General features: G+C 37.8%; 4 protein-coding genes across 4 annotated transcripts; 2 read left to right on the top strand and 2 right to left on the bottom strand.

The window, feature by feature from the left end:
* The first annotated feature begins 107 nt into the window (after positions 1-107).
* On the top strand, positions 108-3,286 carry LOC101291767 (enolase-like). The gene is made up of 17 exons (XM_004308115.1): positions 108-217; positions 341-404; positions 571-635; positions 724-771; positions 866-952; positions 1,063-1,143; positions 1,251-1,352; positions 1,458-1,538; positions 1,626-1,700; positions 1,826-1,888; positions 1,981-2,061; positions 2,142-2,336; positions 2,421-2,471; positions 2,585-2,673; positions 2,758-2,809; positions 2,898-2,954; positions 3,047-3,286. The coding sequence occupies exons 1-17, from the start codon at positions 149-151 to the stop codon at positions 3,125-3,127; spliced, it is 1,341 nt and encodes a 446-aa protein (XP_004308163.1). The 5' UTR covers positions 108-148; the 3' UTR covers positions 3,128-3,286.
* A 251-nt stretch (positions 3,287-3,537) lies between these two features.
* Positions 3,538-6,982, bottom strand: LOC101292064 (peptidyl-prolyl cis-trans isomerase FKBP53-like). The gene is made up of 11 exons (XM_004308116.1): positions 6,900-6,982; positions 6,540-6,616; positions 6,148-6,395; positions 5,911-6,041; positions 5,426-5,720; positions 5,159-5,275; positions 4,507-4,750; positions 4,318-4,402; positions 4,193-4,234; positions 4,049-4,097; positions 3,538-3,959 (listed from the first exon to the last, which is right to left on the bottom strand). The coding sequence occupies exons 1-11, from the start codon at positions 6,913-6,915 to the stop codon at positions 3,878-3,880; spliced, it is 1,386 nt and encodes a 461-aa protein (XP_004308164.1). The 5' UTR covers positions 6,916-6,982; the 3' UTR covers positions 3,538-3,877.
* A 3,697-nt stretch (positions 6,983-10,679) lies between these two features.
* LOC101292352 lies at positions 10,680-13,243 on the top strand. The gene has a single exon (XM_004308117.1). The coding sequence runs from the start codon at positions 10,844-10,846 to the stop codon at positions 13,175-13,177; it is 2,334 nt and encodes a 777-aa protein (XP_004308165.1). The 5' UTR covers positions 10,680-10,843; the 3' UTR covers positions 13,178-13,243.
* A 5,282-nt stretch (positions 13,244-18,525) lies between these two features.
* Positions 18,526-20,813, bottom strand: LOC101292642 (hypersensitive-induced response protein 4-like). Its single transcript, XM_004308118.1, has 5 exons — positions 20,549-20,813; positions 20,314-20,434; positions 20,128-20,219; positions 19,731-19,827; positions 18,526-19,327 (listed from the first exon to the last, which is right to left on the bottom strand). Exons 1-5 carry the CDS (start codon positions 20,741-20,743, stop codon positions 18,963-18,965), a joined length of 870 nt encoding a protein of 289 aa, XP_004308166.1. The 5' UTR covers positions 20,744-20,813; the 3' UTR covers positions 18,526-18,962.
* Positions 20,814-21,405: the final 592 nt, after the last annotated feature.

The raw sequence follows: 21,405 nt of genomic DNA on the forward strand, positions 1-21,405 counted from the left end.
GCGGTCCGTGAACGCCAAGAAAGCAATCACAGCCGTTGAAAAATCCCCACTACCTTTTTTTTTTACACACTTCCCTATATATACTCCCAGTCCTTTTCACTTTCCTCAACACACAGTTAGTTTCAGTCTTTGATTTTCAGTGAAAAAAATGGCGACGACGATCAAGCTTATCAAGGCCCGTCAGATCTTCGACAGCCGTGGAAATCCCACCGTCGAAGTAAGTCTCCTCCGTTCTCGTTTAGCCTCCGATTCGTTAAATTTTTGCTGCTGTTTTTTTAATTTTTTTTTCTATAAATCGGTCCAAGTAAATATTTGAATTTCTAATGTGAATTCACATTAGGTTGATGTTACTCTCTCCGATGGAACTTTGGCTAGAGCTGCTGTGCCAAGTGGAGCTTCCACAGGTATCAAAATAAAAATTTAAAGTTGATATAGTGATATATGTAACTGATTATTGTTCATAAATCGATCTAGTTAGCAGTGGAGAATTAGGTTTAGTAACTATATATTTGTTCCTCGATCGATCGATGCTAGCTGTGTCTGATATTAGATTTGTTTCACACTTGACAGGTGTGTATGAAGCGCTGGAGTTGAGAGATGGCGGTTCGGATTACCTTGGCAAAGGTGTCCTGAAGGTATGTTGTTGTTATTGTTATGTCACGGGGTATCTGTTTCGCTTTTTATTATTATTGGAGGAGAGCTGATGATCTCGTGATGGTTTAGGCCGTGGAGAATGTGAATGGCATCATTGGACCTGCTTTGATCGGAAAGGTACTGCTGTGAACTTTCTTTTTTTTTTCGAAGTTCTTATTCCAACAAGGAAAGTGGTTGTTGATATAGCTGTTGCTTTGTTTGTGTGCTGCAGGACCCAACGGAACAGACGCAAATTGACAATTACATGGTTCAACAGCTTGATGGAACTACAAATGAATGGGGTTGGTGCAAACAGAAGGTAATATTATTAGTACTTGTGATCTTGGTACTTCTTTCACTTCAGTTCATTATTGAGTGCTGATTGGTTTTTTATTTTTGTGGTTTTTTTTTTTCGTGTTTGTTATGCAGCTCGGAGCAAATGCTATATTAGCAGTGTCTCTTGCTGTTTGCAAAGCAGGTGCCACTGTGAAAAAGATACCCCTCTACAAGGTTTGTGTTATGAAAGAGTGTGCAACTGGCATTATGTGTAGCTAATGTCATGTATGAGGTTCAGTGTTGAATTGCCAATGATAGTGCCTTTACTATTTACATTTCAGCACATAGCCAATCTTGCTGGAAACAAGACCTTGGTTCTGCCTGTCCCTGCATTCAATGTCATCAATGGAGGTTCTCATGCTGGCAATAAACTAGCTATGCAGGTAATTTTGTATTCTTTTTGTTTCCTTCACTAAAAATAAGGTGAGAAGTTGTGATACAAGATCGTTGTGCCTTTCTATTGCAATCTTAAAGTTCTTCTGTGACAGGAATTTATGATTCTCCCTGTTGGAGCATCTTCTTTTAAGGAAGCTATGAAGATGGGTGTAGAAGTATATCATCATTTGAAGGTATTACAATTTAAAAATTAAAGCTTTTCCATTAAAAATGAACTCCTTTATGAGCCTAATCAATTGTTCACTTATTTTCTTGACCAGGCTGTGATTAAGAAGAAGTATGGACAAGATGCCACAAATGTTGGGGATGAAGGTGGCTTTGCACCCAATATTCAGGTATACAGTATTTCTTTCTTGTAGCTTAAGATGGTTGCTGAGTTGCTGAACTTTTTTTCTTTTGCTATATTAGTCAGTTTGGTTAGACAATGGCGTGCTTATAGTCTATTGATGTATGCTTTTAGGAAAACAAAGAGGGTCTTGAACTACTGAAGACAGCTATTGCTAAAGCCGGATATACCGGGAAGGTTAGTTCTAACTTGGGAATTTAAAAGTTGGTCTAGTGTATATGGTCGGCTGAATGGTTATTTGATTCATTCCTTGTTTTTGCTGGTGGAAGGTTGTAATTGGGATGGATGTTGCTGCTTCAGAATTCTATGATGATAAGGATAAGACTTATGATTTGAACTTCAAGGAAGAGGTAAATTAAAACAGTATATCTCATATCTGGCTGCAAATGCGTTATCATTTAGATGGCTGAACAACTTATTTCTGCTGCAGAAAAATGACGGATCACAAAGAATATCAGGAGACAGTCTGAAAAATGTTTACAAGTCATTTGTTACAGAGTACCCAATTGTGTCAATTGAAGATCCCTTTGATCAGGATGACTGGGAACACTATGCTAAGATGACTGCTGAAATTGGTGAGCAAGTGCAAATTGTTGGTGATGATCTCCTTGTTACAAACCCAAAGGCAAGCATTTTCTATTAATACTTGTATATGAAAATTATGTCTGTGGGAATGAATAAATAACGTAGTCTATTGTGGTTGCCGCAGCGTGTGGAGAAAGCAATCAAGGAGAAGAGCTGCAATGCCCTTCTTTTGAAGGTACTCCTCCCATTTTCTTTTTATACTTTTTTTAAGAAACTATCTGAAATTATACTATTTACAGTTCTCTGGATGGTTACTGCTTACTGATGACCCTTATTAATGTTTTCTAGGTGAATCAAATTGGTTCAGTAACCGAAAGTATTGAAGCTGTGAAAATGTCAAAACGTGCTGGATGGGGTGTCATGGCAAGTCACCGAAGGTAATCCATTTAATTTTCACTGTTATCTTCACTTATCAACCTCACATAACCATTTGCTTACTCGGTATCTTTGTTTACTTGTAGTGGTGAAACTGAGGATACTTTCATTGCTGACCTCTCTGTTGGGCTTGCAACGGTAAGTCTTTCTGTTGTCCACCTTGTTCTTTTTATAATGGTAGTTTCATAAGCTAATTTGGTGAACATGTACTTGTCTGTTGAAACAGGGCCAGATTAAGACTGGAGCTCCTTGCAGATCAGAGCGCCTTGCTAAATACAACCAGGTATAACTTTTTACAGCATCTGTTACTGGTAACTTGAATTTAACAAGTTCTCCTTTTGACGGTGTGGTGATTTTCCTTCCTGTGTTTTGCAGCTTCTTAGAATTGAAGAGGAGCTTGGATCTGCAGCAGTCTATGCTGGATCAAAATTCAGAGTACCAGTGGAGCCGTACTGATTTCAGTACTGGAATCTTTAAACTGTATAACTACAAGCCTAGTAGTTGGTATTTTGATGCTTGTAATTTTGTTTGACAAACCTTCCCTAGTATTAGGAGGGTTCAGGAATCAAATGCTTTGTGTTTGATGGTTGGTAATGCATGGTTTTTCTTTTGGTTATGCGCTATTCTGAATCAATGTTGAATGATGAGTGCTCTCAGCCTTGTAATGGTCAGAACCGATGTTGAATGATGAGCACTCAGTCGAGTAGCGGGCATCATTAGGATCCGAGGCTGCCAAAAGTGCAATGGTCTTTACAAATTGAACGAGCATTGCACAAATAATGCAGCTCAAATCTAGACTTTGAAGGTGAAATTAAAAAAATTAGCAAGATTTAGCGAGTAATAATTCCATGAGTCAGGTTTCAATCTTGAAATTTTAAACCATCTTCTCAAATATTTCTTGAATGTAAATATCCTTCCAAACTTTTTCTTAAATTTGTGAATGCTGACTAAAGTAGGGTACGAATTCAAAATAGGAACATCATACAAATGTTTCAAAGGTTAAATCACAGGAATTATGGTTTAGTAATACGACCAACCGATCTTAAACTCATCAACATGCTCACATGTCTTCAAAACTGGCATCAACCGATGTTTCATAGATCTGTGGCTATAAAGCAAAAACCGATGCCCTGTTTTCTCCACACAGGCTGCCCAGCCAAAAGAACAGAACAAAACTTCAAAACTGGAGGAATGACTGCAGCTGAATCAATTAACAGCAACCAACTCGACATCAAACACGAGCCATGAGTTTGGTGGTATTGAAGGGGGAGCACCTTTGTGTCCATACCTGCATCAAAGACCAATAAGTTGTATAACAATCTCTCAACAGATTAGGGTAAATGCATCATGGTCAAAGAAAGAATGATAACAACATACCCCATTGATGGTGGAACAGTAAGTCTTCTTTTATCCCCAACACGCATGCCTAAAGGTGGATATGTATCAGAAGATGCAACAACTAAATACTTCTGTAAAATAGCAAATCAAATTTTAGGAAAGTTTTAACATTTAGAAACTTACCTTTAACCCCAACATCCCATCCTGCTATAACTTGTCCTACACCTGCACAACCAATGGGAAAAAAAGGTGAAACAGATATAGAAGTTGAGTGTGAGTACTTAATATCTGTCAAATGACAATCGTACCTAATGTGAATTTGAATGGTGGCCCTTTTACATTTGCATCAAATTGTTTCCCATTCTTTAGCTTGCCAATGTAGCGAACACTGACCTGAAAAACAACTTATCTGTCATAAGTCAATTCAATAGCAAACAAGAAGCCCAAAATGCTTGATTTGGCAAGTAAAGACTTTATGAAGACACTCAAGGGCTTGCCTTCTTCCCCAGATCAGCTCTTTTGCCATCTGGTCGACCCATAGCTACATCCTCAATAATCAATCCATTTGGAAAGGTTCTCACTTTAGATGACTTGCCATTGCTTTTTCCCACGTCAGCAGCAGTTTGATCGGCATTAGTTTTTTCTTCAGTCTCCTGGGATTTCTTCTTGTTCTTCTTGTTCTTCTTTTTCTCCTCTGCGTGATTCTCAGTAGGAACAGAAACCATTTTGATGTCGGAGCTCCTGTCATGTATACATGCATAATTATTTAGTTCAACAAAACAGCAAATCTGTGTACATGCATAATTATTTAGTTCAACAAAACAGCAAAAAGCAAATCTGTGCACGTACAACAGTATTGACAATAGCAAGTTAGATACTGGCAAATGTAAGACATTTTAGAAGGTACTATCATGCCAAACTTTTCATTTCTCTAGATACTGCTAATTAGCAAAGGAAATATAGGGTATTGCAAGATATGATTTAATAAGAAAAATAGACAGATATAAGATCTAACCAGTTTGGATTCCAATTTCTAATTGTCTGAAACTCATCACTTAAACACGTTGGTATGCAATTCCATTTAGAACCAACACAACAATAAAATATGTAAAACTATAAGATATTGAAAGACGATGCAGCGAATCTCACTTCTCATTAGATAGCAGTTGTCCATGCTCATTTTTGCTCTTCACGACCTCAGGTTGCTTTTCCTTTTCACCAGTACTTCCATCATTAAGTTGCTTCTTTTTCTTACTTTTCTTTTGCCTGACACCAATTTGGCAAAGAAACTTCAATAAACCCACAAAACTGAATAATGAGGGAACTCAACAGAAACACCCTCCGTCTCCCAAATATATATAGGTATATATGTAAACAAGCATATAAAATCACTAATGAGATGAATTGATTACCCACCTTTCTTGATGATCTTGGTCAGTATTTTCAACCTTCCTTTTCAATCCTGCAGCATCATCTTTTACTTTCCTCGACTTATTAGAAGTTCCTTTATCTTTTTGAGCGTCGGTGTCTGATTTCGTTTTGTTTTTGGTGGATATCGGAAAGCCATCTTCATCTTCACTTTCCAAAACAGGAACACCAGCACCTTTTGTATTGTCTTCAGATCCATTTGATTGATTGATCTCAAGTAGAGGTTTCGATTGACCCTTTCCATCAGTAGGCTCGTCATCATCCACTATCTCTTCAATTATAACTAAGAAATAAGCCAAAAACAATTTTCAGTCAAGCTCTCTACTACAGCAAAATAGTTATTCAAAATGTTTTAATATCTCATAAGCTTCCAACAGAAGAGCATGACAATGTGACAAAACAAGAAAGATAAAAGGATTACAACTGATATTTTTTCTTAAATAAAGAAAATGGTATCCAATATTTTAACATACCTCTACTTATGGTAGGATGTGAAGGCCGGTCAATGTCAAGATCACGATCCATCAACTCATATTGGTCATCACTACCATAATCTGATGACTCCTCCGACCCAGACTCGCCAATTTCCTCCTCATACGAATCTCTGCAGATATTACAAGTGAAATAGTGAATACCCGTAAAAGAATCAGAGACATAAAATGTAACTCGGAAAAGAATCAACAATAGTGAACATGTGTGATTGTACGTACGACTCAAATCCTTCTCCAACAGGTTCGCCTTCGCCTTCATCATAGGTCTCAAAGAAGCCAGAGAGATGGACGCTTTGCTTGCCAATCACCGAAAATGTCACCACCTCCTCATCCTCCTCAAACTCAAGATTCAAGGCACACGATTCGTTCTTCTTGGGTATCAAAGAACACAAAAAGATAGGACTTTTGTCTCCAACGGAACACTGAACTATGCTCCTCCCTTTTGAGTCCCCGAGGCCTAAAGTCGCCTGATTCATCATGCAAGGTAAACAGACAAAATTAACCATCATACCACACCCAATTCACTTGGACTTCTAAAACTCCAAACAATCAAAAGGCTCCAAAACAAAACACTAGTAATTGATTCCGAGCAACTGAAGTGAAAAATATACCTGAGTAATTCTAAGCCTTGCATCCTCATCTTCTGGAAACTCAATAGGGTACTGTTTCCCTGGTTTTACTTCAATTCCTACAATTCAAAATTCACAAAACTCAGTACCAATTCAACTTTTAACCACCAATTTCTCACAAGCCAAACAGGGAATAAATGGGTATTATCAAAATTCAATCTTTTCAATCCCTGATAAATCCTAGTATCATCAAAACTCAATCTTTTAATCCCTCATAAATCCTAGAACCCCCATTTTTAGTTTCTTGAAATTTCAACATAGTACTCCAAAATTAACAATTCATATATTGAAATTGAGATAATTGAAGAGCTCAGTAGGTAAGATGGTGATGAGAAAACAAACCCCAAAAGCCGCCCATTACTGTTCGTCAAGTTTGGCCTCGCAGAGCTGCTTGTGGTTCTGGAGCTTTCTCTTAAACCCTAGACAGCGGCTTTCTCTTTGCCTCTTAAACCCCCCTCGAGTTTGGGTACTCTAGGTAGCACGGGTATTTCTATGCACCTAACACGTGGCGCCTTGATGTTTTGTTTTCGCCAGCTAACGAGGGACGGTGGTGATGCGGACACGTGTCTAGGAAGAACTTGACGCGCGAAATTTGAACCCACGGGTTTAACCCAAACCCGATAAACAAGAAATGGTCTTCCCTTTCTGGTGCATTACTACATTTGACCCTTAATTCTAGAAATAGATTTAGCAAAACTTTAATTTTCTGTCCGTTTTTTCTCTATTCGGTTTTGGGTTTTTTGGTGTCATTTGCATGAGGACAAACATGCGATTAACAGTGACGGAACCAGGATTTATAACTTGAGGGGGTTCAAGATATAATATTAAATGATAAAAAAATATTTTGTAAAATTAATTTCTCCTTATTACCTAATGGAGCATCTATATTATTCCATTAATGTTCTTTTCCTTATATTCTAAATAACTTTGGTAAACACATGATGAGAGTTAATATATTCTATTCTATTAATATTTGTCATCAAAAATTTACTTTTATATTAAAAATATTATTTTTAAGACTTGTAGTAGTTACTGACTTGTTGCTCAATACTAGAAAGGGAGGTCTGTAGGCTAAAAAAACACAAAGTCTTGTCTAGTTGTATAATTTTGATTGGTTATTTTGTGTTTTCAGATTGCCAGGGGTCGGTTGAGCTAGAAACACAAACTCTTGTCTAGTTGTATAGCTTTTATTGGTTATTTGGCTGTGTTGTTAGATTGTTGGGGGTCTGAACCCCTTCAGGCCGTTGAGTGGTTCCGCCCTTGTCCATTAACGTTCTCAGTTTTAGACCTCGAACAGTTTTCAAAAGAGATCCTCGGTACGATATTAAAGATAAGCAGACAACTTAACTAAGCTAGCACTTAAAGCATCTCCAGTAGTATTGTTAAACTATAAATTTATCAATTTTTGAGGTGAATTGATGCTCCAGCAGAATACATAAACCATTGCTAAATGAAATTGACAAATTTGTCAATGATCCATGTATAACTAAAACAATTGCTAAATCTTTTATCTCTCCTCTCTTACCCACGTGTTATTTTACAATTTGTACATAAAAAATAACAATTACTAATAGAGCAACATTGTTAAATCGATATATAAACTTTAAAATTATTGTTAAATATATCAAGTTTTGAATCTCACTACTGCCTCTTATTATTTTGGAGTTGTAATTATCGTCTCTACTTTCACTCCATCTCATTTATACTATTTAAAACAACAATTACAATGATGGCAGGACTTTGGTGTCCTATTTCTTGCATTAATAATACCTTTATATGCACATACTTAATACTTTGTACTATTTGAAATGATGTGGAACACAATTTAGACACGAGTTATCGAGACCTCTAGGGTTTGGTAAATAACAAAGAGTAATATGTACGTATTCTCATTATATAAAGCTGAAAATTATATGGTTGGATTCCACCTAAAACATATGAGGCACGTGTGTTCATGTATCTTTGGAAGACATCGAGTAATAATAGTATTTAGTGGGAAATTATTAAAAGGAGATTTAGTAATCTGAAAAATATGATTATCGACTTTTTCTTTAATAAAAACATACATAGGCCCAAAATATATATCCGTTTTGATATGGACTCAAAATATGATTGTTTTGTTTTGATGGCTTCCTTCAACTGCTTTTTTCGAAAACAAGAGTAGTTTGCGTTGAAACAAGATAATATATACAAATTATGAGAGTAACAAATGTTGTTTCTCTTACGCTTTTACCTACAATCGAATTATGTTATGTTTATGAAAATGAAAAATTTTATATTCTTTTGTGATGGTCTTTTTATGTATAAACTGGCGAATTACATATTTCAAACTCAAAAAACTTGGTTTTGATTAATCAACATCATTTTTCAATCCTAAGTATTTCCATGTCAAAAGGGGAAATTTTGAAGTAGACCTTAGATCTTAAAGTATGTAAGGGTTTAGGTTAGACAACACCATATGGTTTAGGTGAAAATGCCATATCCTCATTACCCAAAACTAGACCATATACTTTTTGACTTCTTTCCCGTTAGTGGTACATGTAGCTACTACTATTATGTAAAATAAGACCATTTATACGAACATTATGGATTCTTGCTCTAAATGATTATGTCCATTAATAAGACATGATAATGGTTAATGGATGCTGTGATGATCACGTATAATTAGATTTAGCCAAATTGTTATTGAAACATGAAAGACACTAATGTATACGAAAAGGGTTATGTCCACATTCATGTTCATTAGAGTAGTCTCTTTTAATCTTCCCTTTGGGACCAAATCGACTACAAAATCATTTATCCTGGATTTTAAAGGGAATGTCTAATGTATCACTCAATTACTACTATAGTTTTGTCTTATAAATATAATGCTTACCAATGATAAAGTCTGCTGATCACAATGTAAATGTACATTAAACAAGTATTTTTCATATGTAATGTGGTTCAGATATGACTTCCCAACTACCCTAAATACAATAGCTCAGTAAAATTGTGTGGTTTACTTTATACAATACCGTGACACTTTATGTGACAATGCCTTCACTAATCACCATTGTAGGCGTGTACAAAATATAGCAGATATAATTCAATTAAGAAATCATAAAAATGTTGTGAACCTACCAATCTGTTCATACGGAGAAAAAAAGAAGATAATGTATAACCAGAACTATATAAAATTGAAAATTTCTATACTCTATACTGTATGAATGGATGTATATTTCGGATCATGCATCATACAATTCAAAATATATGAAAACTGTTATATTATGTACTCTGTAAGGGACAAGATCACATGGAAATTTACCTTAAGAATGTTGTTGTAAAAAGAAAATTCACATATTCGATTAATACCATAAGAATATTTATTTACATGCATCATCACAAGAGACATTATTTACCATTTCAACAAGGTCAAATAAGTTTCGGGTACACAACTGTAATAGAAGAAAATATAAATGTTTAAATATTTCTTTTCAAGTTAGACGAAGAATCTATACATGGATACGAGAGTAAGGTAACGAATTATAGAAAAAAACCTAACTGAGTTAAATATTTCGTTATGGGTCAAACGAAGAATCTATCTATAAATACGAGAGTCAGACAACGAATTATGATGCATACCTATACTGTAAGTAATTTATAAATTTGATGCAAGTCCAATTTGAACCAGAAATCCTAACACTAGGAAACAAACGTTCAAGCTGGTTCAGCAACTTGAGGAAGAAAATCTGCTGAGAATGAAAAAATAAAAAGAAAAACAATCCTCACAAAACAAGAAAGTCTTTGAGGTAAAAAGAAGCACAAAAAAAGTTGGTTGGGTCAGAAGAATAATCTACAATAGAAATAGAAAAGGAAAAAGCTTTATGTTTTGATGATGTCAAATAAAATTCTCTCTCTTTCTCTCTCTGCAGAGTCTGCTGCAGACTCTCTCTGCTACTATATATCAATGTCTCCACTTCCTCCCTCATTTCTGCTCTGTGTGTTGCCTTCTTCAACATTCTCCTGAGCTTCCCTCAGAGAATATAACAATCTAATCTCACACCCTTAAACCCTCCAAGCCTCCAATCTTTGTTCTCACTCATGTAGTGTATCTGCTTAAACCCAAACCCAAAACCCACCTCGCCGCCGGCGACATTTTCCATCTAAGTGCTCCCCCCAAACCCCACCACCACCATGATAGATCAATAAAGCTCACCGACTCTAACAGCAGCCCACTTGTTTCACTTCACTTGCTCAACATCCAACACTTTACTTGTGAAATTTTTCGAATACTAGTTCTTCAAAAAATGGACTCAACAAACTCCACCCCAGCCGACCCAGCTCCTCTCTCGCCGGACGACGCGGCGGCGAGAGCGCTGAACAAACGCTACGAGGGTCTCGTAACTGTTCGAACAAAGGCCATAAAGGGCAAAGGAGCTTGGTACTGGGCTCACTTGGAGCCTGTCCTGGTCCGCAACACCACCACCAACCTTCCCAAAGCTGTAAAGCTCAAGTGTCTTCTCTGCGACGCCGTTTTCTCCGCCTCAAACCCTTCCAGAACCGCCTCCGAGCACCTCAAGCGCGGCACGTGTCCGAATTTCACCTCCGTCTTGCGACCCATTTCGTCGGCGTCGCTCTCGCCGCAGCCCATCTCGTCTCTGCCGTCGCCGTCGTCACACAACCACAGAAAACGAAGCTCGGAAATGGGTACTCTATTCTCTCCTATATCTCAGGCCCCCACCTCTACTTCGATTCAAGTACATTCTTTGGCTATGATCGAGGCCCCCGGTTTTTGCGGCGACATTTACTCACACAACCCGAACCCGGGTCCGGGTCCGAGCCCGACCCCGGTCGGGTTGAGCCAGCAGCACCATTTGGTGTTGTCTGGTGGGAAAGACGACTTGGGTGCTTTGGCAATGTTGGAGAATAGTGTCAAGAAGCTTAAAAGCCCCAAGCCTTCTTCTGTTGGTGTTTCATTGACTAAGGAGCAGGTTGATTCTGCGCTTGAGTTGTTGTCTGAGTGGTTCTATGAGTCATGTGGGTCTGTCTCGTTTTCGAGCCTCGAGCATCCCAAGTTCAAGGCCTTTCTTGGCCAGGTGGGCTTGCCGGCGGTGTTGCAAAGGGAGCTTTCGGGTGCTAGGCTTGATGCTAAGTATGCCAAGGCCAAAGCTGAATGTGAAGCTAGGATAAGGGATGCAATGTTTTTTCAGGTGGCTTGTGATGGTTGGGAGAGTAATAGTTTTTGTGGTGGGGAGGAGAGTATGGTTAAGTTTATGGTTAATCTTCCGAATGGGAGTAGTGTGTTTCAGAAGGCTGTATTTACTGCAGGGTCAGTCTCGTCGAAATATGCTGAGGAGGTAATGTGGGATGCGGTGAGTGGCGTGTGTGGGAATGCTATGCAGCGTTGTGTGGGGATTGTGGCTGATAAGTATAAAGCCAAGGCGTTGAGGAATTTGGAGAGTCAGAATCATTGGATGGTGAATGTTTCGTGTCAGCTACAGGGGTTTATTTCTTTGATCAAGGATTTTCACAAAGAACATAAATTGTTTATGGTTGTTACTGATAATTGCTTAAAGGTTGCCAATTTTGTAAATACCACCACCGAGGTTAGGCGGATTTTCCAGAAGTACAAGATGCAGAAGCTTGGGTATGCTGGGTTGCTCCAAGTTTCTTCTTCCAAATGCGATAGTTCAAAAGACTATGCACTTGTTTATGCAATGCTGGAGGATATGTTGACCTGTTCCAGCATACTTGAAATGGTGGTATTGGATGATTGCTATAAGGAAACATGTGAGGAGGATTCAGTTGCTAGGGAAGTTGCAGTGATGATTCAAAATGTAGGATTCTGGAATGAACTAGGGGCAGTTTATTCATTTATGAAGCTGATAAGAGGGATGACTCAGGAGATTGAAGCTGAGAGGCCATTAATTGGGCAATGCCTACCCCTTTGGGAAGAGTTGCGAACAAAAGTGAAGGGATGGTGTGCCAAGTTTAACATTGATGAAGGACCTGTTGAGAAAATAGTTGAAAAACGGTTCGCAAAGAATTATCACCCAGCATGGTCAGCTGCATTTATACTTGATCCACAATACTTGATGAGGGACACTAGTGGAAAGTACCTTCCACCATTCAAGTGCTTGACGCATGAGCAGGAGAAGGATGTAGATAAGCTCATTACCAGATTGGTATCCAGGGAAGAAGCGCATGTTGCATTAATGGAGCTGATGAAATGGAGGACAGAAGGAATGGATCCGCTCTATGCTCAGGCAGTTCAGGTTAAACAGCAAGATCCTGTAACTGGGAAAATGAAAATTGCAAACCCGCAGAGCAGTCGACTTGTGTGGGAAACTTGTCTAAGCAAATTAAACATACTGGGGAAGGTTGCAGTGAGACTTATCTTCCTCCATGCAACGTCATTTGGATTTAAGTGCAATTGGTCTTTCATGAAATGGATTTGTGTACATAGGCACTCAAGGATAGGCCTGGAAAGGGCAGAGAAGATGATATTCATTGCCGCCCATGCAAAGCTTGAAAGAAGGGATCTCTCTAACGACGAAGAAAGGGAAGCAGAGCTGTTTGCGACTGCAAGTGTTGATGATGAGATGCTGAATGAGGGCCTTTCCGATGCACCCACAGTGTAATGTTTTTCTTTTTTACTCCTCTAGGATTCTGTAATTGTAGGGTTATTGAATTCTTTCATCTTTCTTATTTCTAATCTTTATAGTTCACATCTAGTTAAAAATTTTGAGTGGTTATTGCTTGGTGGAAAGTATAATGTGAAGCAATTTCAGACATTGTTTTTCTGGAACTTGCATATCTTCATGATTCTACTGGAATAGTCGATCTCTTGGTAAAAAAAAAAAAAATTTGATTGTGGATTTGCTGGGTTCTCAGAGAAGAATCCCTTTCCTCTATATAGTCATAATAGTGGACTAGTGGTCCAGGAAAATGATAGAATATATGTTAGCCAGTTAGAGCATTCCATCAAAATCCAAATCTATCTTTAATCATCCCATTAAGAAAGATATCTGGGAAAAAAATTTAGGATATGTGCTTTGTCTGACATTTTTTCATTGTTGATGACTTGATTGTGACTAATACTAGTTATGTTATTGCTGTTGGTTTCATTGCAAGTATGAAATGTTAGTCTTGCAAATTATTTCAGATAGTCGCTTTGCAGTATAGTTGAAGTTTCGGACAAATCATGTGATCGTTAACCGTCTTTTATATGGAGATTGAACTTTATAAGTTTTCTTGACTATCTGTGCATCAATTTGCTGAGGTTGGTATTTGTATTGAATCAATTTTGTAAGATGCCAAACTAATACATGAACTCAAACCGGAAGTTATATGCATACATGATGGGTTTCTCTAATACACAAAAGGAAACAAATGTATGGAGCTTGAATAGAAAATTGATATGACAGCACTATAGTTGAAGTAATCCCAATACTGCAGTACTGATGTGGTAGTCTTACGATATGAATAATTTTCTGAATGAATTGAAGTGCATACAGACCAATTTGGCCTCTTGTCTACCATTCATCCAGCCTTTCCTGCTCCTCAAATATCTGTTTTAATTATGATCTACATTGTTTAACTAGGCAATGGAGTTGAGAAGTGGTTGCCATGGAGCTTTCATGGATGCTTCTGTTAGTTTTATGTACTTTTAGGCAAATGTGAAGGCAATGTGCCACTTCTTGTATATGTGCATAGGGTGTTGCATATGTGCTTATTTTGCTGAAATGCAGTCAAATCCTCTCTTGATTGGCCTGCCTGATCAGGTAGAGTTTGATCAGTTGTGAGAAAGAGAGGTAATGTTGACTTCTATGCTAATGTAACTATGTAAGTGTCATGTTGAACCGTATCATATGGAAACAATTTGATATGCTGGCAATGCGACTTCCAGTGTCCTAAAATCTCAGAATCAGAAAAGTTTCAAGCGTAGATACGCAAATATATAGAGATAACAAACCTGTTTGGAATAGTACTTACATAATTATATGGCCTCTTTCTCCACATAAGCTGATGTTTCTTCTGAATGGTGAAACCAAGTTGTTTTATTTTTTTTGTTACAATTCTAAACTTTTGTCAGTTTATTGTTGAAGTTTCACAATTTTAGTTCTCAAACCTGATGATATTAGCTTGTAACAGTTCAAAGTATCTTCTTTAACCTTGATCCTGAAATAACTATGCTACAAAGGTTCAGAATTTTTGCTGAATATTGTTTACACCAAAATCACAGAACATCTGTAATGACCAATGATGGAGATATGTAGCATATCTCCATGTTTGGAATCAAGTGGCCATTCTGCATGTAGTGTAGAACCTGCTGTGCTTACTTGAGAAAACAAATTGCAAAAGGACACAAAAGTGGCATTTTGAAATCTTTGAAACTTCCTTTCTGTTGCAGACTAGGGTTGCTTGAATCGGTTGGGTGGATGGCAAACTAGGCTTGAGAGTCTTCACATGGGTCAACCTCGTAAGAATTTGAGAGAGAATCTTTGTAACCAAAGACCCTTCTCAGTGATTAATCTAGGCATGTCTGCTGGCATATCAGTTTATGCAATTGAAGAACCCCACCATGAGAAGTGGGTGTCCATCTCAGTGCTTTACTTGTCACGGTCAACGAAAAGTAAGGTATCAGGACCCTTCTTTCCCATCACTCTCTTCTCTCTATCTCTCTCACTGTGCGTCTCTTTCTGTGTTTTTGTTTTTCTCTCTGTGTTTTTAACTTAGCTCATTTTCATCATCTTTGATAACTTGTCATTTAAACATTCAAAATCTTGTATTTTTAATCTCCATCTGGGCCCTGTTACAGATTGCATATCTAACATTGAAGATTTAAGTTTTCCGCAGTTATCAGTTAGGCCAGCCATGATTGCTAAAAAGTCTTGAGCAAAATGGAAGCAAAGAGGGTTGTCTCCATGAGGAGGTGCATGGGATAACTGAAAGGGATATTGCAACGGACTTGAACTGAGTTTGCAAGTAAATTTCGGCAATTAATGTTGACTAAATAAGAGTTTGGTAGTTCTACTTGTGGTGATGTTACATTTTACATTCTGACTTGCTGTTTACATAAGTAATCCCCAGCTCTCTTTTGACTTTGGCTCCCAACTTTTCGAAAGTTCATATGCAATGTTCTAACCTAATTCAAAATCTCTCTTTCTACGATGGCAGGCTTTTGTGAGTATACTTCACTCCTGATTTAAATGGTGAGAAAGAGCCTAGTTACAGTTACAACTTTATGTTGATGGAATGTTTAAGGGTGTGCATTGTCTTGTTTTGCAGAATTCTGAATATTGGATACAGGCAAGTCTTGGCACTAGCAGGTGATACATTCGAGTTTCATTACTCATGTTTTAAAATCATGAGAAAGAATAAATGTAGTACGAAATCTGATAGAGAAAGAGTTGAGACATAGGAGATAAGGACATATACCAAAGAGGCATGTGAGGTCCCTAGTCGGACATAATTTTAACACCTTATAGCAAACTAGTACTCCAGATTATGGATAACCATTGCACCTTATGATGCTACACCAAACTATACCTCATTTTCTGTTGCTGTAGAAACCCAATAAAGAACATTGGCCAAGTATCAACTGTGAAAACTACTAACAAGGCATTGAATGGAACAAGTTTGCAGCTTCTTTTTTAGTGTAGTTAGTTGAGTATGTTAATTTCCTGTTCTTCTTTACCCTCGAATTTCATTTGCTACTAAATTTTGGTGGAGACATAGCGGTTCCTGTCGGCAAGGCCAGGTATTACCGACTGCTCACCAACTAGAAGAGAAAGCTCTTTCTCACTTGTATAGTATGGATTTCATTGTTCACTCCACTCATGTTTTTGCTAAAGGGAAAGTAGATATAATGATTAACAGTATAGGACAACACTCTTTTCTACAAGAATCTTCACACTTTCAATGCTACTCCATAATTAACTTTCTTTATATCATCTCCCCTCTTTTTTCTTTCCACTTAATACTCCTCTTGATTGTTTTTGAATTTGAATCCATGTACGTGAGGTGAGATCAGATATGATATCAAAATGAATAGGTACTATTTTTATTTTTGTGGCCCTTGTTTGCTTCTGTGTATTTAGGAGAAACAGGAAATTTTCTTTCTTTCTTTCTTTTCCAGAATTCTTTATGTTCATCAATAATTGAGAAAGTTCACACAGAAAAGTGAGGAACTGTTCAACAATATTATACTGATTATCATTGAATATAGATTCTATGCTGAAGTTCATGATAGTTTAATCCAAGTAGTCTTTTGGGGTATTGATATGTTCAAGTTTATGCACATGGTTTGGGTAAAAGTTAAGGTTAAAATTGGGTACTGATGATGGTTAGTGGAGGGGATTATATATCCCAAAACCCTGTTTCTGCTTTGTATTTTTACAGTGTTCTCTATGATTTGAATCACATGAACTTCAACTATATGTATGATGGCTTATTATGACAATGAAAGTACTCTAATCAATTCCCATTTCTTATCTAACCTATCTAACCACTGAGCTCTTTCATCTCTATTGCACCTAAATTTGGGGTCCTTGAGTTTTGAGTTTAATGACTGGGGCATCTACTTTCTCCCGTCTTACAGTACCATTGAATTTTCTGTATATTAAATGATATGGTACCTAGTATTTGAACACCTCCTAGATTCTTGTAACTCTCTTATTGCCGGACGGAAAATCTCCTCCGGCGCAATCACAGACAATCGGAGGTTTGGAACACTAATATTTTCTTGATGACCAACCCTAAACACTAATATCGTCTGCATAACCCATTGTCAATATAGTTCTTGTCCTTAAGCAAATACCAAAAACAAAGAAATGAAATTAGTGATGTGCACCCCATCAAATCTCTCATCTAATATACCAATAGAGTCATGATTTATGATCATTACCAAAACCAATTCATACTTCCCCTCTCTAATAATTGATATTCCTCTCCATCAATTTTATGATTACACTTTTACGTACGGGGGTCATGGTTGGCCACCTAAAACGTATTATTGTACTACAGTTTTCGTTTTGGGGCAAACCAGATTTCAATTGGTCCACGGTTAGTGAGTGCTACGACTTTATAAAAAGGGAGGATGTGATCTACCAATTTGGCTTGTGGTAAAGTTTCTATGGTGCTTCATTATTACTATTAGGTTTACTTTTGCTGCTTGCTTAACGGAGCTAAAGCCCCATCGAGAGCTCACAGTTTGTAATCAAGACCATTTGCCCTCATTAAAGGTCCACCCTAGACTAGACAGTTTTTCCGAAGACAAAATCTACGAAATACCTTCTCGTGAGTTCTTCCGGCCGTGTGTCCACAATAATACAGATGCAGATGCATGATAGTCTCTCACGTAAATACGAATTAATAGCCACCGTGTATTTACATCGCCGTATATACAAAAAAAATTAACAGCTCACTAGTACCAAAATGTTTAAAACCGAACACTATTATGAACTATATCTCACTAGTTATCGTTAAAGGTCTATACTCTTAAGATCAGACATCAATAATTCTAGAATGCTACGCATTTCTCTAACACAATTTCCTCTTTTTATCTCTGTGCTTTATCTTCTGCCATTCCATGCCAAATTCTTTAGTGTCTAATCCTTGCAAATTACACACTTGTTGCCACCCATTAAGCAATGACAATTGCTGATTTGCCAATTAAATTGGTATTACTAATTCACTATTGATCTAAAATTAGTAATTTTATTCCTTTAGTCAATGCACCGATTGAAGACAATTTGTCTGTTAATCCACTGTTCATATTACCAATGATCGTTTTTATTTAATTAGAGCCATTAAATTTCAATCCACGACTATAATTAAGTTTCAGTTGTATAAAATAATTATGTGTGTGTGTGAGTTCCACACAAATTGCCCAGGCAAATTGGTGAGCAATTTTTAGCAACCCAATTGCCTAAGCAATTACTGTTGATGTGAGACCTACAAATCAGTCAGGCAATATTGCCCTGATGCATTGAAGAAATGACTGAAATTAGCAAATAGGTCACCCAATTGCACCATGGGTACGTGCAACTGCTCTAATGAACATGAACCTATATATAGGGGCCATGAAAACAGGTTAAACCCAATTAAGCCTACTTGGTCCAGTTCAATAACGCAAAGAAACCATGTAAACAACAAAATCTGATAGAGAAAAAACCAAATTTATTTACAGCTCTATATAATGAGACTGCAAAGCAAAATCCCCTTGGTGTAAGCAAAGTACACACCAGGCTCATCAAAGAACAAATGTAAGAATATATCCTAATCAGCATCCTTGGTTGACTTTAAACAAATGGACTGCCATAACTATGTCCTATATGAAAACCCTAACATATGTGTGTGGCTTTGAGTTTAGCCCAAAAGGTATTTAGATGGTAACTTTGCACATAGGGGATGTGGGCATATTTAATCAACTTTGGCGGCAGAGGCCTCCAAAAGCCCATTCCGTATCTGATCACTGATGTCTCTGATGTGGCCAGGACCATGAGGCAGGAAGACTGTGGTGTTCTTTGAATTGTTCCCCAGGTCTTTGATTGTATCGAAGTACTGTGTGACCATGATGAGATCCATCACTTCCTTTGATGATGTGCCTTCCACCTTGTGTGAGAAGTTCAAGATGTTCTCCCTCAAGCCATCTGTGATTGCCTGCCTCTGCCTGGCAACACCAACTCCTCCAAGGTACTTGGCCTCAGCATCAGCTTCTGCCCTTTTGACCTGAAGCACCTTCTCGGCCTCCCCTTTGTATACATTAGCAAGCTGGAGCCTTTGAGCTGCAGTGCAAATGTTTTTTTTTTAGTGAAAATATCAAAATACACAAGCATACAGGGTAGACTCCTAGACAGTAACATATATAAATGCAACCAAACCATTGAATTTGACATGTCAAGCTGACAACAGAAGGCAGAGAGTTTCTATAATCACAAACTTTGGAACATATAATGGCATACAATAATAACATACTAGCATAACACATATAAAACACTATAAGCTAAACACGTTATCACAAATCACTTGTCAGATGCCTGGGAATTCTACACTTCCAGAGACCACAGAGGAAAAAGAAAGATACATAACTGACTCAGTAATAGCACTATCTAAGTATCCAGCCACAAACATAATTGTCAGAATGACTTGGTATTATACGCTCATGGAGTCACAGAATTGAACACATACCTGCATTGATTTCATTCATTGCCTTGCGCACAGAAGCATCTGGTATGATGTCTACCATGAGCATGTGCTCGATGCTGTATCCATATTCTCTCATAACCTGACCAACAAATTCACAGATGACGTCACACTTGTAATGCTCCAATTCAGACAGAACAAAACACGGCTGAATTCTAAAACAACCATGTAACAAGCAACAGCTATAACATACTTCATGAATTGATTCATAGCCGTGAACAACAAGGTACTCTTAATCCTATCAACACATACCAAATTTTGTAGCATACAGTAAAGAGTTCATCTCATAATGTCATATATGGCAACTCATAGCACTTAAAGCTCTAATTCAAATTCAAGAAGCCTACAGTAGCAAGTCAGAAACCAAAGCATCCAATATTACCTTCTCGAGTTCCTCCAACACAGATTTAGCAACCTCACCCTTCTGTTCAAACACTTCATCCAATGTCATTCTCGGCACCAGAGCCCTAACCACTACAAAAATAGCAACAAAACCCCATTATCACACGCCGAAAACAAACACGAAAACTAAAATCTCCTGTAAGAAAAAACTCAACAACGTCATTACCATCAAACACATAGGCCTGAATCTGCTCTTTCGGGTTTTGCAGCTCGTAAAACGCATCATCGGCATTCGCCTTCACCACACGGTACTGAATGCAGCACACCAAGTGCACAAACACATTATCCTGCTCCAAATTTCCACAAAACCCTAATTTCAACAATTCATTCCAAAATCTCTAACCAAAACCCTAATCTTTCACATTTCACAAACACAATTAAAGCAAGAAGAAGGGTTGGACCTTGGTCTTGGTCTCGATTTTGACGTCGAGGGATTGGATTCTGGTGGAGAGGATTCCGGCGATCCATTGACCGGCGCAGGGGTTGAGGAAGTGGAAGCCGGGCTCGGCGAGGCGCTGGAAGCGGCCCCACTTCTCGATGACGCCGATGCCGGCTTGGTCAACGCACATGCATAAGAAGCAGCAAGAATTTCCCATCTTTGAGCTCAAAATCGAGGTTGTGGTTTAGGGTTTCGGTGAGGATTTGGGTACTGTGAGAAAATTGAATTGGAGTTGAAGACGACGAATGAGTATTTATACGTCACGGCATCGAGGAGACCGACTTTGCGCGGTTGGGCTTTTTGTGTAGTTAAACATGAGCTAGGAGGTTTGGGTTGGCCCAGATATAGAAGGTGGTGCTGCTCAGGACACCCAGAAGTTTGATTTGGGACAGAATAGCAGTTGGAGTAGGAAGTTAGATTATGGGCCTAATAAAATAAGAGGGGGAGCTAAAATTGCAAATCTGGAAAGAGGCCTGGGTAAGCAGGCCCAAATGTCCCATGAACCTACAACCCAAGAATTTTTTCTTCTTCTTTCTCATCTAATATTTAATAAACAAATATATATATATAAATATTTATATATATATAAATATACAGGGCCCTTCCAATGAGGGATCCCTATTTTAAGCCATTTATAGGGATAGGGCATTACACCAACTTCCCGATTATAATTTTACATCTCCACCGTTCATATCTTAGGTCTATATGAGTAGATCACCTCTACAAAATTTCATATGATTTGGTGATTGTTAAGGCTTTCAAAAGTTCAATTTAGTTTTAATGATCTTCAACGGTTTTAGTTTGACATAAGCTGGACCG

This window comes from Fragaria vesca, linkage group LG7, assembly GCF_000184155.1.
Source record: "Fragaria vesca subsp. vesca linkage group LG7, FraVesHawaii_1.0, whole genome shotgun sequence".
NCBI classification, from domain to species: domain Eukaryota; kingdom Viridiplantae; phylum Streptophyta; class Magnoliopsida; order Rosales; family Rosaceae; genus Fragaria; species Fragaria vesca.